The following is a 15276-nucleotide window of genomic DNA, read 5'->3' on the forward strand; positions in this document are numbered from 1 at the left end:
GTTTACATATGTACGATGTATGAAAGGATGTGTTCAGTGAATACCTAAGAATGTGAAAATGTAAACAAAACCTTTATAAACATAAAAGATATCCGGTGGAGATGTCAGCTGTGTCTTCCTTTCTATTAACAGTTCTCTCTCTATTTTGCATAATTCTTAAGCTTTCTGTTGTGAATCTCACTTTTTCCCGCCTTTCCTTGTCCAATATTCTCACTTTACGTAGATCAACAGAGTGTCCGCTTTCCGTTGTGTATTGCGATAGTGCTGTATTATTTTTTTTTTTTTTATTTATATCCGACTCATGTTCTTTGAGTCGAATACCCAAAGTACGCTTTGTTGTACCGATATATATTTTATTACATTTTTCGTTTTCGGTTCCTTCACATGGTATTTCGTATACTATATTGTTGTGTTTGTGTTTTGAAAGGGGGATAGGGCTTTTTATTTTAGTGAAAATACTTTGTAGAGTTCGATTTGACTTATAATCCAAGCATGTGTTATTTTTGTTGTATGGTATATCAGAGCCGAAGTTCTCTGTTAATTTTGGTATGTAAGTCACCCTGAAGAACTTCTTCGTTTGGCTTGCAGTGTTTGTTGTTGAGAATCTGCTACTTTTGTTTTCTATTTGCGCTATCTTCTGCTGTATAAGATTTTTTATTAGGGTATGAGGGTAATTAAACAAAACATACCAATTATATTTGATGATCAAAGTCCAGTTTAATGACAAGTGTACTTACTACATATTACTAGTACCATTTTTATACTTTTAATTTTCATGCATAACTTAATTAGTGTTGAGTCCGTATTTGCATATTCACAACTTTTATATATGTTAGTGTCGAAAGGGTTAATACTCAAGCACAATCTATCAAATAGTTTTGACATTTGTTCTATATTGCCATTCTTTGTTTTTTTTTCTTATTATCATCATTCTTCTTGCTGCATATTCGACCGCCCGCTTTATTTTAGTGATTCATAATTAACATAGTTTTAGTGGTTATATTGTAATAATTGAACTCATAATTAAAGTCATATTTGATTTAACCACCCGCGTATTATTTCACACGTGAGTTATCGTCAATTGGTAAACCGCTCTTTCAAAGCAATCTGCAGCAGTGCATCGTATTTTGATGGTCCGCATACAGTCCACAACCAGGTAATCCGCAACAACATTTTTTGATCCTTACGAGCCGAATCTGCTAAGCTGTGCAAGTATATATAAAGAAAAATATTCGCATTTAAATATATTTGCATATATTACATACGGGTCGTCGCATCGGAGATTTAAGTAGGTGTCACAATCTTACATTGGAAATCCGCCGTGACATTCATTTGACCGCTACTACAGGTTTCGATCTACGTTTTTTTCATCTTTTTAATCCTGTAATTCGTATTGCCTTTGAGTTGCCCCCTGCAAGCAGCAGCAAACAAACCGCCGGAGAAATATATACATATATAAATTACATACGTACATTAGACTCTTCCATTTTTATATTTTTTTTTTGCTGCGAAGTACAATGTCTACTTTCGTCAAAACGAGTGATTCTGCCCTTAACGCCATTAGGCGGTATATGACGAAAAGTAAGGACGACGCTTTTATTTTGGATGTCGAGAATGTTGAGAGTTATCTTACATTGCTGGGTGAGCAATGGGCTCGTTTTAACACCGCGCTAGATGCAGTAGAAGTTTCGTGTGGAGCCGACAATATTGAGGTGGAGAAAAATGCTCGCATACAGATCGAAACCTGGTATTGCACGGCGTTAGCCAATTTTAAGCGCGTGCAGAAATGTAGAGCTGAATCTGTATCGCAACCAATGTCATCGTCAGCAACCGTATCTTCATCCATACGACTGCCCAAAATGGACCTTCCATCATTCGCTGGTGATTCCACTGAATGGATCGCTTTTTACGATGCTTTTTGTTCGTTAGTGGACAACAATTCTACTTTGTCAGACAAAAGCTACATTATCTGCGTAGTTGTTTAAAGGGAGAAGCACTTAGCTTAATTAATGGGTTCCAGATTAGCGACGCTAATTATACAGAGGCGTGGAACCTGCTTAAGTCGCGCTGCAAAGTTATGCGCTTCATTGTCGAAGCACATCTTCGGGCAATGGCTGACGTCAAAAAGCCACAGGTGATACTGCTGATGCTATAAAGGGCGTTCTTAACTCATATCACCAGCATATACGGGAGCTCAAGGCGTTAGGAAGGCCGGTCGATTTTTGGGACGATTGGTTGGTTCACGAGATAGTCAGCAAATTAGAGTTCGATACCCGAAGCAGTGGGAGTTGTCCCTGGTTACGGAAGAACCACCAACACTTGAGCAGCTTACTACGTTTTTGGAAATAAGATGTCGGTCGTTAGCGATGCTTACTACGCCCGTTGCTCAAGTACCTATAGGGGAAGCAGCATTGTCAAAGCCAGCTGGAAAATCAGCAAAAGTTTTTCACGCAATTTCTGAACCCGCAAACACACGTTGTATGTATTGTAAAGCAGCTCACAAGATTTATACTTGTGACAAATTCCGCATTTTAGATTCCACTGCCAAGTCCAAGTTTCTTAAAGATTCTAAAGCTTGTTTAAACTGTTTGAGTCCAGGACACTTCAAAGATCGCTGCAATAGCACATCCACTTGCCGAATATGTCATCAACGCCATCATTTGCTGCTCCATGGTATAGGAGCGTGTACCACTAACACCGCATCCGCTCATTATATCGCTGAGGCCCCACGCACCATTTCGGTTGCTCCGTCTACCATGGTCCAGCCAACTGCTTTAACCAATCCTGAATCCTCTCCCATTAGTTCTCCGTCGAATACTGCTACCAATTCTGTCTCATCGTGTCTGAGTTCCGAAACCGACCCGCTACCTGTGAGGCAATACACCGTCTTGCTGGCCACCGCTTCTGTGAAGGTTCGCGGTTACTCCGATCGATGGCAGACAGCTCGCCTATTATTTGATTCGGGTTCACATGCCACGTTTGTAAACGAGGCTTGTGTTCAGCGCTTGGGACTATCCCGCACATCGTCTTCCGTATTCGTCACTGGGATTGGTTCATCTCAGGGAGGTAAATGCAGAGGTGAGACATCACTTCTATTGTCGTCGCGTTTTTCAGATGACGGCTACTCTGTAGACGCCTTAATTCTGCCAAAAATCACAGGTGACTTGCCGTCACAAACGCTAGACATTCCTGAATGGCCTCATATTCGGGGATTGGTTCTGGCGGACCCACAGTTCATGAAACCAGGTCGCATAGAAATTCTGGTCGGAATGGATTTTATGTTTTCTCTCATCTGTGCCGAGCTTCGTAAAGGACCACCTCGCACACCCATTGCACAAAAAACCGTGTTTGGATGAACCTTGTGTGGAAGTGTCAATACTTCGTCGTCAACGTATAAAGTACAGTCGCTGCACTGTGACTTGCGACTAGATCGAGCTTTAACCCGACTATGGGAGCTTGAGGAGTCTCCGCGTAAAACTTATTTTACACATGAAGAGCGCTTTTGCGAAGATCATTTCGCTTCTACATATCAAAGGTCACCTGATGGTCGCTTTCTAGTGGAGTTACCGCTGAAAGTTGATGTACCATTGGGTGATTCGCGCGATTTTGCAGTCCGCAGTCTGCTACGCATCGAGCAAAGGCTTGCTCGTGATAACGACTTGCAATGCCGCTATAATGAATTCATGCAAGAGCTTTTAGATATGGGCCATATGGAACCTGCATCCGAATCAACGAGCAAGGGTGTCTACTATATGCCGCATCATCCAATCTTGAAAGAGTCCAGCGTTACGACGAAGATAAGGGTTGTTTTTAACGCTTCAGCTAAAACAACATCCGGAAACTCCCTAAACGACGCGTTGTTTGTAGGCCCCCAGCTGCAACAAGATCTTTATTTAATATTGCTGCGTTTTCAAGTTCATCGTTTCGCTGTAACGGCTGATGTAGCGAAGATGTACCGCCAGGTCTGCGTCTCGCCAAAGCACGTTGACTTGCATCGTATAGTTTGGCGTAATCATCCGTCTTCGCCAATTCAAGATTACCGCATGCTACTCGTAACATATGGTGTCGCAGCTGCGTCTCATTTAGCTGTAAAGGCCTTACAACAAACCGCAAAGGATTCTTTGAACAGCTGCGAAAAGGCCACTTCCGTCATCTTAAACGACTTCTACATGGATGATCTTCTTACTGGTGCATCTTGCCAAGCTGAACTGCAGTCGCTACAAAAGAGTGTATCTGAGATTTTAGAAGAAGGTGGTTTCGAACTTAGAAAATGAGCATCAAACTGTAAGGAGTTGAACGAAAATATCGCTGAAGCCGCTAGAAGCGTAGCGCATTACGTAGTCGATGGCAAGGATGTTCATGCTTTGGGTTTATTGTGGGACACCGAGGGAGATATATTCACTTTTGAAGTTAACCTTAAGAAAGAACCTGCGAATTTGACCAAGAGATCATTTCTTTCAGATGCCAGCACGCTTTTTGACCCTCTAGGTCTGCTGGCTCCTGTGACAATTAACTCCAAAATCTGGTTCCAAGACGTTTGGCGCTCTGCAGTTGGATGGGACGACAAGATACCTGACGCAATCTCAAAGTCATGGCAGAATCATCGTTATGAGCTGCAGAAACTGAAGGAGTTGAAGGTTAGACGCTGGCTAGGATGCGGATCGGTTGGTTCGTTTACGGAACTGCATGTCTTCGCTGACGCGTCCGAGCGCGCTTATGCTGCTGCTGTCTACGCCCGTACCTTGCAACAGGACGGCGCAATCACCGTTTCTCTCATCTCGGCGAAAAGCAAGGTGGCACCGCTTAAGACAACAACTCTGCCTCGTCTCGAACTTTGTGCAGCGCATCTGGCTTCGAAATTAGTGAGAATCATTTTGACCAGTTGGCGTAATCTCCGTTATCCGCGGTAACGATTACCTTAGCCTGGCTACAAGCACATCCCAGCAGATGTACGACCTTTATTGCTAATCGCGTTGCCGACATTCAAGAGATCTTGCCTCCAGAATGTTGGAATCATGTGCGATCTGAATTGAACCCAGCTGATTGTGCTTCTAGGGGAATATCGCCATCCGAACTACTGCGTCATGATCTGTGGTGGAACGGGCCCGATTTTCTGAAGGGTGCACATCAGTCCTGGAAAGAAACCTCTATGAAGCAACACATAACAGATTTGGGCATTCGTAACAAAGTTGTAGCCCATGTGACGAGCTCAGACGAATACTGGCCAGTCATCACAAAATATTCATCGCTTTTAAAGTTGCGCCGAATCATAGCTTACACCTTAAGGTTTATTTTTAACGCTCGCGCTGCTATCCAAAGTCTCACTGAATGACGATATGGATCTGGAGTTAGTAGAAGCGGAACGCAGCTTAATTAAGTATAATCAAAATTTTTACTTTTCTAACGAAATATCTCGTTGCAGCGCAAAAATACCGATCCCTATGCGAAGTAGCCTTTTGCGCTTACAGCCGTTTCTCGACTCAAATGGAATTCTTCGCGTAGGTGGGTGACTGAAATCCGCAGAAGTCGCACAGGATATCAGGCATCCAATAATTTTACCCAAAAACTCGCCGCTATCACGTCTCATTATTTGCGACATTCATCGTTTCACTTTACACGCTGGACCACGTATAATGCAGGGTTATTGGTGCTCGTAACCTAATTCGTAGCATTTATCACAAGTGCGTAAAATGTACCTGTCTCAATCGTCGCACGTCTACGCAGTCAATGGGTGATCTTCCTGCCGCTCGTATTAGCTTTGTTCGCTGCTTCACACGCACCGCCGTAGACTTCGCTGGCCCCTATTCGTACAAGTTCACGCATGGAAGAGGGGCAAAATCTACGAAAGGATACATCTGTTCATTTATTTGTATGTGCACTGGTGCAATGCACATAGAATTCGTCGGAGACCTATCCACACCCGCGTTCTTAAACGCTTTCAAACGATTCATCAATCGTAGAGGTTTTTTCAAAACAATGTTCTCCGATAATGGCACGAATTTCGTCGGAGCTGAGAAAGAGCTGCGCGCAATGTACGACAAGTGCTTGGCCGACAATACGCTACAGTCATTTTTTGCGGAGTCCAATATAGAATGGCGCTTCAATCCACCAACCGCGCCACACATGGGCGGGTACTGGGAAACTGGTATAAAACGTATAAAATACCATTTAAAATGCGTTTTCGGAGAAACCCTACTATCCTACGAAGAATTCAACACTTTATTGACGGAAGTGGAAGCTTGTGTGAACTCGCGCCCATTATGCGAAGTTTCGACAAGTGCGAGCGATCTCGAAGCGCTTACGTCAGGGCATTTTATCATCGGTGAACCGATTAAGTCTATCCCGGAACCTGAGGTCAAGGGTTCCGGGGAAGTCTCCACGAACGGTGGCAGCTAATTTCAAACTTGAGACGACACTTCTGGCGCCGTTGGAGAGACGAATATCTCGTCAGCTTACAACATCGTAGCAAGTGGTTTCGGCCGTCCCGAAACTTTGAAGAAGGTGATGTTGTAGCTGTTTTTAACGAAACTAACCCTCCAACAAAGTGGACACTTGCAAGGGTAATTCGAAGTCATCCCGGAACTGACGGTCGCGTGCGAGTTGTGACAGTGAAGACGGCCAATGGAGAGTACGTGCGACCAGTTGCTAAACTATGTCTACTACCAACGAAGGCGGATCTTTTTTGCGACGAATAGTCATAAGTCAAATTGTAATCCTTTCTGTGCGTTTCAATATTTTTCTATTGTAAATTTTTTAAATAATTTATTGTCATCTTAAATTTTGAACCTATTCGTTTGCACATACTTAGATAGTTCAAGGGCGGCGGTATGTTGAGTCCGTATTTGCATATTCACAACTTTTATATATGTTAGTGTCGAAAGGGTTAATACTCAAGCACAATCTATCAAATAGTTTTGACATTTGTTCTATATTGCCATTCCTTGTTTTTTTTTCTTATCATCATTCTTCTTGCTGCATATTCGACCGCCCGCTTTATTTTAGTGATTAATAATTAACATAGTTTTAGTGGTTATATTGTAATAATTGAACTCATAATTAAAGTCATATTTGATTTAACCATCCGCGTATTATTTCGCACGTGAGTTATCGTAAATTGGTAAACCGCTCTTTCAAAGCAATCTGCAGCAGTGCATCGTATTTTGATGGTCCGCATACAGTCCACAACCAGGTAATCCACAACAGCAATTAGTTTATACTAAAATTGTGCAATTTCTGACGCCTAATGTAATCTAGGGATACATACATTTATATATGTAAGTTTTTTACTAAACAATATGTTTGCTTAATTCTAACTGAAATTTCTTTTAATAACTTTCTTTCATGTACATTGTTGTTGTGATAAAATTACTTGTTTGTGATAAAAATTACTAAATAAATTCAGTTTCGCTCCTGAAGAAGCTAAGGTGCTTAGCGAAACGTTGAGCCGAAATAATGGAGTTTAATTTAGCTTTGCACTAAGCAAATAATGGTCAAAAAGCCTATTTATACTGCTGTTAAACATATAATTGACCGGCTATCTTTTAATTAATAAGCAATGTTTGTCAATTCCAACAGAAGCGCGCAATTTGCTCAGTATGCCAGAAGTTGAATCCAAATCAGCTGCTGTATTTGTGGAAGAAAATGAGGAAGAAGTAGACGAAAGTGGACTATTTCAAACTTTAAGCATGTTGGATGATATTGTACTGTCAGATGATGAACTCGAATAAAACATCACAGATAATCTTTTTTTTATGGGAAAAACATTTTTTTTAACTCAAACTTTAAATTAAACTCATTTAAAATTAAAAATTATAGATTTAAAAAACAAAAAAAAAAATAAATAATTTAAAAAAAGTTACAAAAAAAGTCTGAAGTTAGCAAAAAAAAAAAAATATAATTAAAAAAAAAAATTACAAACAAACAAACTTTTTTTACTCACAGTTCAAAAAAATTAAAACCAAAAAGTGAAAAATCTTAAGTTCGTAAAAAACAAAAAAAAAATAAATAATTTACAAAAAAAAATTTTTTTTACTCAAAATTTAAAAAAATAAAGCAAAAACAAAAAAGAACACAAAAAAAAATACGTATATACACCCCTATTCTGCATTTCGATTACGTTCCCGTTCTACGATCCGCTTTAATCGAAGTTTGGTATTCTGCATTACGACGGAATCGTAAAGAGAAGAGGAAGAGCAAATGATTTTTCGAAATCAGCTGTTGGTACGAAATGTGTGAACATTGGAACAAAATAAATTAAAGAAAATTTGTAAAAAACACTGAGAAACGTTTATATTTTATTATCCACGCCATTTTGTACAAAAAGAAGCAATAGAATATATTGCCGCAGTGTTATATTATTTTGAGTGAAGTGCTTTCATAATTGTAAGTGTGTTTTTGTCGTTCTTTTGGCCAATTCCCTGCCGTGGCCACCAAGTTTTGTTAAAACGGATTCCTGCACGAATATAGTTGACATTTTCTGAATTTTAAGGATGCTTATTTCATTGCATTGGTCTAAAATCCTTTATAAAGGTTTATTTATTCTTTCCGCAAGGATTGTTTACGTTTTCGCTTCACCTTCCTCTACGCCGGCAGCTTGCTTTGGCATATAACTCGACCCAACGAACAGACACAAATTACAGCTGTCTATAATAATGGAATCAATAGCCGCGGCATTATTTATGGAGTTGGAAAGCAACGCATACGAAAATTGCCAGGCGAGAATGGAAAGGCAAATATTGCGAGATTTGTGTAATCCATTTGAGATGAGTGACGAATTGTAAGAAATTGAACTTAAACGTGGTAAAGTTTAATGACTTATTTTCTTTTTTAGGTTCAAAAAAACTTTGGACTTAACAAGGATGCTTTCAAGTATGTGTTAGATACTTTTGCGGGGCAAATACGTCCAAGGACTTCGACATCGACATGTTGTTTTTGACCTGGAAACATATAAAAGACAATCATCATCAAGCCCTCTACGTTTCTTAACAAGTTTTACTTACATTTTTGTTAAAATTCTGTTATAAATTAATAAAAAAAATAAAAAGAAAATATTTTTCCGCCAACTAATTTGCAACTTAGAAAAACGGAACTACGATCGAAATGCAGAATACAAAAAATCGAACGATCCGAAGTTGGATCCAAAGAAATTGGAACACGAAATACCAAAATTGCCAAATCGAAAAAATTCCAATCCAAGTCGAAATGCAGAATAGGGCTGATAATTAAAAAAAAAATTACAAACAAATAAAATTTTTTTACTCAAAATTTAAAAAAATTTAAATCAAAAAATTAAAAATTAAAAAAAATGTTATTAAAAAAATTACGAAACAAAATTTTTTTTTTCAAAATTTTAGAAAATTAAAACCAAAAAATGAAAAATGTAAAGCTAGCAATTTGTAAGCTATTTCGATAAGATTTTGAATTATGGCCACTTTTGACCCCTTCGTGGCCCACTGTGAAATGCTGTGGACGCTGGTTATAAACCAATTCTTAGACGGTTCGACGGAGGACCAGTCAAACTTACGGCATATGCAGATGACGTTTCTGTCATCATAAGTGGCAGATGCCTAACAACAATCAGCTCTCTGACGGATCAGGCCCTTCGGGATGTACATGCCTTTGCATCTGGAGTCGGATTAACCGCCAAAGCGGAAAAAACCGATCTAGTATTATTTACTAGAAAGTATAAGGTCCCTAATTGGACTAAGCCTAAGCATAGAGGGGTAACCCTGCAAGAAAAATATAGCACAAAGTATCTACGAGTTATATTAGATAGTAAGTTGTCGTGGAAACTCCATGTGGAAGAAAGCCTCCGCGGCACTGTATGCATGCAAGAGGATGCTAGGATGCACGTGAGGCCTATAATCTAAACTCTCTCATTGGGTATTTACGGCGATTGTCGAACCCATACTTTACTATGGTGTTCTTGTTTGGTGGACAGCCACATAGAAAAGTACGTATACCAAAAAACTTGAGAGGGTATGCAGATTATTTATGATTAACATAACGGGAGTCTTAAAAACTACCCCGACAGTAGCATTGCATGCCATTCTTCACATCCCGCCTGCAGACCTAACGGCCAAAAACATCGCGTTAGCAACTGAAACTAGGTTTAAAGCCTCGAGGCAGCTTGAGTACAGGTATATCGCCATCTAATATCGGGTAAACGGAATATATGGTTGCCTGAGCTTCGAAGGAGATATTGAGGCCACAATTGAGCGGGAGGGTTGGTGCAGAAATGGCAGAACATACTATACATGCGTATACGGATGGTTCCAAATTAATGGAAGGGGTCGGATCTGCTGATTACTGTGTCGACCCAGAAATAAGTAGATCTTACAGGCTGCCAGATTACTGCAGCGTTTTTCATACGGAATTTATAGCAGTGAAGAAAGCAGCAGAAATTCTGGAGGAAGCGGGCTTAAGCTGCAGTCACGTCAATATATATATTGTAACGAATTTTGGGAAATTCCACTTATTCAAAACTCTAATATTAAATAACTCTAATATTAAATAATGCAAACTGGCCTTTATTAGACTACTTTGAAAGTAGCTTGCTTAAATCAAACTGATTACCGACTACTCAGCTTCTGCTGCTTTTATACTCTCTCCCAAATATCTAGACGTTTCTTCTTCTAGAATCCTCTACCTGGTCACCAGCCATACGCGCGTGTATTTGTAGTGTGTAAGCATATGCGTGTGTATATGTTAGCGAAGTAGTAGCTGATGATGACATGCGTTTGTGAGTATCTCTCCTGCTGCTTGTATGTATGTGTGTACATGATGATTAATTTGTTTACGTACATACAAGTGTGGCAACTTGCTTTATTGTTGTTGTGGCTTTATTTACTTAGTATCATATTAGTGATGTGAGTATCACTTAGTGTTACTAATATTCGTCACAATATATTGATAGTCAGGCTGCGATTAAGGCAATAATCTCAGACAGTATTTCATCAAGAAGTGTTCTGGAATGCAAGGAAGCATTGGGAAAACTTCGCTTAGGGCGTACCATACATCTTTACTGGGGTCCTGGTCATAAAGGTATAGAAGGTAACGAAAAGGCCGATGAGTTGGTAAAGGAGCGTGCAACACTCGCTGAGTCGACGATAGACGTTGCAGTCCGTTTGGGAGAAATCAAAAGGAGACAGGAGTTGCATATGATAAGCAGGAAAGGCATGGACAAAAGCGCAGAGCTGCAAAATTTCTAAGATCATGCGCAAAGCCTACGATATTAGACTCACAAAGTGGCTCATATCTCTGAAGAGAGAAGACTTAAGACTCACGATGGGTATATTGACTGGACACTGCCTTCTGGCGTCACATGCTTATAAGTTAGGCCTCGTCAGTAACAGCAAGTGTAGGAAGTGTGAGCTGCAGGAATGCACGGTTGAGCAAGTTCTGTATTCATGTCCTACGCTGGCCAGGCCAAGGAGCCAGATCTAGAGGCAGCAAATAATCTGGGTCCTAGAAAACTGTTTGTATTTGCCAAGAGGACGGAGTTATTCTATAACGTATGTCCTGGCACCTGATTGGGGTTCTTCCGTTTGGTCGTCAAACAAATTCTGGTAACACTGGACACATTCAGTCTATGTGAGGTCTTTATTGACCGGCCAGTTCAACCTAACTTTTTGATAAATTTTTGAATTCGGGCAACGTTTGCGATTTAAAAATTTTAAATAATAATTAAATTGGGTCTCTGTTCAAAATTGAAAATTACATATTTCGAAACATGTTGAAAATACAAAATTCAAAGTGATATATTTTATAGAGTTAAACAGAATTTAGGTATTCTAATACAAACACTCTACAATTACAGCGAAAACAATCGAATAAATTCCTTTTCGAATTGTGACAAAACCTGAGATTCGAGAGGCACGACTTTGTTTATGATGTCGAAATGCAAACTTTTTAATATAATGTCTGGGAATTTTTAAATAATTTTTATTACTGTTTTTGTACTACAACTAGTCCGTTTTAAAGTATACCAAATATTGCAGGATGGCCAGTCTAGAACCATTTTTCAATATAACAAAACTGAGAATTTATGGCAGAAATGGATTGATATTCAAATAGATGCCAACGACTTCCGTGTAGTTTTTATGAATGACAATTTAATTTTCACTGGTGGTTCGCGCTGCGGTCTCCAAATTAACGAAGTCAGCAGCTGGAACTTCAAAACAAAAATCTTTCAAATGTTGCCTGCTATGAATCAGTCACGAGATGACCATTGTGTAGTATCATTAAATGATAATATATATGCAATCGGAGGATGGGCGTCAGGTAAAGGATTGACATCAGTCGAAATGTAAGTATGAAATAGAGTTGGGCAAAATTTATTCGAATAACGAATACAAGATAAATTATTTTTTGTCAGTTATTTCTTTATTTAAATTTTATTTGAGTGACGAATAAATTATATTGTTAAAATAAATAAAAATAAATGTAAGGCGCGATAACCTCCGAAGAGATCTAAGGCCGAGCTTCTCTTCCAATTTGCGTCGTGCTCCTCTTGATTTTCCCTACAAATTGGCCGGAGGGGACCTACATGTTTTATGCCGACTCCGAACGGCATCTGCAAAGCAGACGAGTTTTCACTGAGAGCTTTTCATGGCAGAAATACACCCGGAGCGCTTGCCAAACACTGCCGAGGGGCGACCCCGCTTAGAAAAATTTTCTTCTAATTGAAAAACCTTATTTCTAAAATTTTGATGTTGCTTTGCCCGGGAGTTGAACCCAGGGCATACGGTGTGATAGGCGGAGCACGCTACCATCACACCACGGTGATATTGTTAGTTATTCGAATAATAAAGAAGCAATAACATAAAAAATATTTTTTCCTTTGTATTTAAATGAGCCAGCTAAGTTTGTAAAAACAATTTCATTCGGAAAATTATTCAAAAATAATAAAAAATAATAATTTTCTTAAGATACATTTTCACTCGAATAATTATCTAAATCAAAATGTATTCGAATAATGCCCAACTCTGGTATAAATATCTAAATTGATGAGATAGCACACTCATAAGGGAAATCAAAATTAAATAAACTTGAACTTCGATGTGGAAAAGACAAAAATTTAAAAGAATAAAACTGCAAGTGTGGAACCAAAGGAAAATCGAAAACATTAAAAAGAGTTAAATTAATTATCTTATTTTGTTCTTTGAATACTTTGCACAGAAATAAAGTCAAGTCATAAAACAATACTATTAGTTTATAAAAATCTAAACTTTTTATTGAAAAAAAAAATAGAATAAAAAATTTTACGAGCGTGTTATCAAATTCAAATGCAGGCTTCGCCTTTGACCCATAAATTTTCACAACTCTTATGTCCACTTACATTTAGGTATTCAGTTTCCAATGGATGGAAGGAAATAAAAAATATGATCACTCCCCGCTATAATGCTGGCGCAGTTGTTCTCAACGCAAAAATTTATGTTATGGGAGGAGTTAATAAAATAAGCTTAAAATCTGTTGAATGCTATGATCCTACAACGAATTGCTGGACGCAATGTGCGGATATGAATGAAGCACGTAGTGGTGCTCCTGGCGTAAGTGCCGAAAAAATAAATAATAAATTAGAAGATAAACGGGTGTATCCTCATAACGTGGATTTTCAGAGTACCGACAAGACATATTCTCGACTTAACAAAACATTACAATTTCGCGAAGAAAACAAGGCCCCACAACTCTAAATCATTTTTTTTTTTTTTTTAGAAACAATTCTTCAAAATAACGTTCATATTTAGTTGGGATTTTTGTTAAGATTTTGTGTCCCCGCGGAGAATATGTACATTGTATGTCGATTATTTATCTAAGTCGAAATTATGTTGTACATTCTAGTTAAGCATACTAAATATGCTCGTAGAAACATTTAAATAACTAATCGAAGTATTCCCCACATCCAGGCAACTGTGCGCAATGGACAAATATTCGTTGTAGGTGGCTTTAATGGAGTCAGGTGCATCAAAACAGTGGAACGTTACGATCCGCAAAGAGATGTTTGGACTAAGGTGATATGCAATAAATATTTTTTGTTGTGAATCTAATTCATCTTTACGTTTTGTAGATTTGCTCTTTGAGTATTGGAATGAAGTTTGTTAATTGTATTTCTTTCGACAATCAATTGTGGGTGATTGGTGGCTATGATGGAAGAATAAACAAAAATATAAATAATGATGGAAGAGAATGTATAAATTATATTTCAGTGTACGATGAATCAAATGATAAATGGCTTGATAAGAAATTTATGCCTGTGGCTGGTTATTACTATTGTTTTAGCGTGCGGAAAGTTTTACTTCAAACTGAATAGCAAAAGCGCGGACAATGTTTTTTGTGAAACTTATGGTTTTGGTACACATCGATTAAATAAAAATACATCTCTCACACATTTTCGAAATTTGAATTCTTTTCAGGGTTAATGAGCATTACTTTCAAGACAAATATCGATAAATCCTAAGAAAAAAGTCGTGACTTAAAACTTTTGTTTAAAAGTACATAGCTCGGCGGTTAAGTTAAGAAAGCCGTATCTCATTGAAATCATTAATGTACGACTACAGTACAGTAATCTGCTTTAAGATATTGCAACTAAAAAAATACTATTTTCTAAACGAGAGATGCTAAGCTTTCATTCCTTTGACCAACTCGTTAATGAATTAAATCAGTAAACTATATTTAGGAGAGATATGATCTATATTATCATAAGGCGATTTTGTTTCATACAAACTCTTTTTTTTTCATTTACATATTCAAACAAATTCCTGAGTGACGACTTTATTTGATTTAAATTCCGTTTTAAGTCTATACCAGCGGTCGACTGCTACTACGAGTCCCAAAATATCGGGAGGGGTGTCAAAAGACGCGTCTTGACCTCGGTAACAATAACCCGAAGGCGGAAAAGAAAAATATTAACTTTGTCAACAGATATTTGCAAGAAAAGTTAAATATTTGTATGTGGTTGTTGTAATTTCATGATTTTTTTGTACACAGAAAAAAAAAATTGTGTAGGAATGTGGTTTGCGCGGATATACCCCACGCAGGGTAATTTTTTCATAAGCGCGGCCGAAAGCCGCCAATACAGAAAGGTGTTGGGATTCAAAGGGTTGATAAGCGCAATACAAATCTTTATAGATTCAGAGCTTCCGCAACCCAGTTATCAACCTCACCTACGCGAGGGGAATCCTGTTACAAACAGGAATATATGATACACATATTTAACAGGCGAGGCTCTGGCGACCCAAATTTCCTTATGGAACTAGAGGGGAACGGGATGGCCTA

General features: G+C 38.5%; 1 protein-coding gene across 9 annotated transcripts in view; it reads left to right on the forward strand.

The window, feature by feature from the left end:
- Window positions 1–14389, forward strand: part of LOC137251372 (kelch-like protein 5) — a 38545-nt gene extending 24156 nt beyond the window's left edge. For all 9 annotated transcript variants that reach the window (XM_067785884.1, XM_067785893.1, XM_067785868.1 and 6 more), the window contains exons 5-8: window positions 12000–12307; window positions 13346–13550; window positions 13908–14012; window positions 14069–14389. In XM_067785884.1, coding sequence (XP_067641985.1) covers window positions 12000–12307; window positions 13346–13550; window positions 13908–14012; window positions 14069–14311 — 861 coding nt within the window. In that variant the 3' untranslated portion in view covers window positions 14312–14389. The remainder of the gene's footprint in view (window positions 1–11999; window positions 12308–13345; window positions 13551–13907; window positions 14013–14068) is intronic.
- The last annotated feature ends 887 nt before the right edge of the window (window positions 14390–15276 follow it).

This window comes from Eurosta solidaginis, chromosome 1, assembly GCF_040869045.1.
Source record: "Eurosta solidaginis isolate ZX-2024a chromosome 1, ASM4086904v1, whole genome shotgun sequence".
NCBI lineage: Eukaryota > Metazoa > Arthropoda > Insecta > Diptera > Tephritidae > Eurosta > Eurosta solidaginis.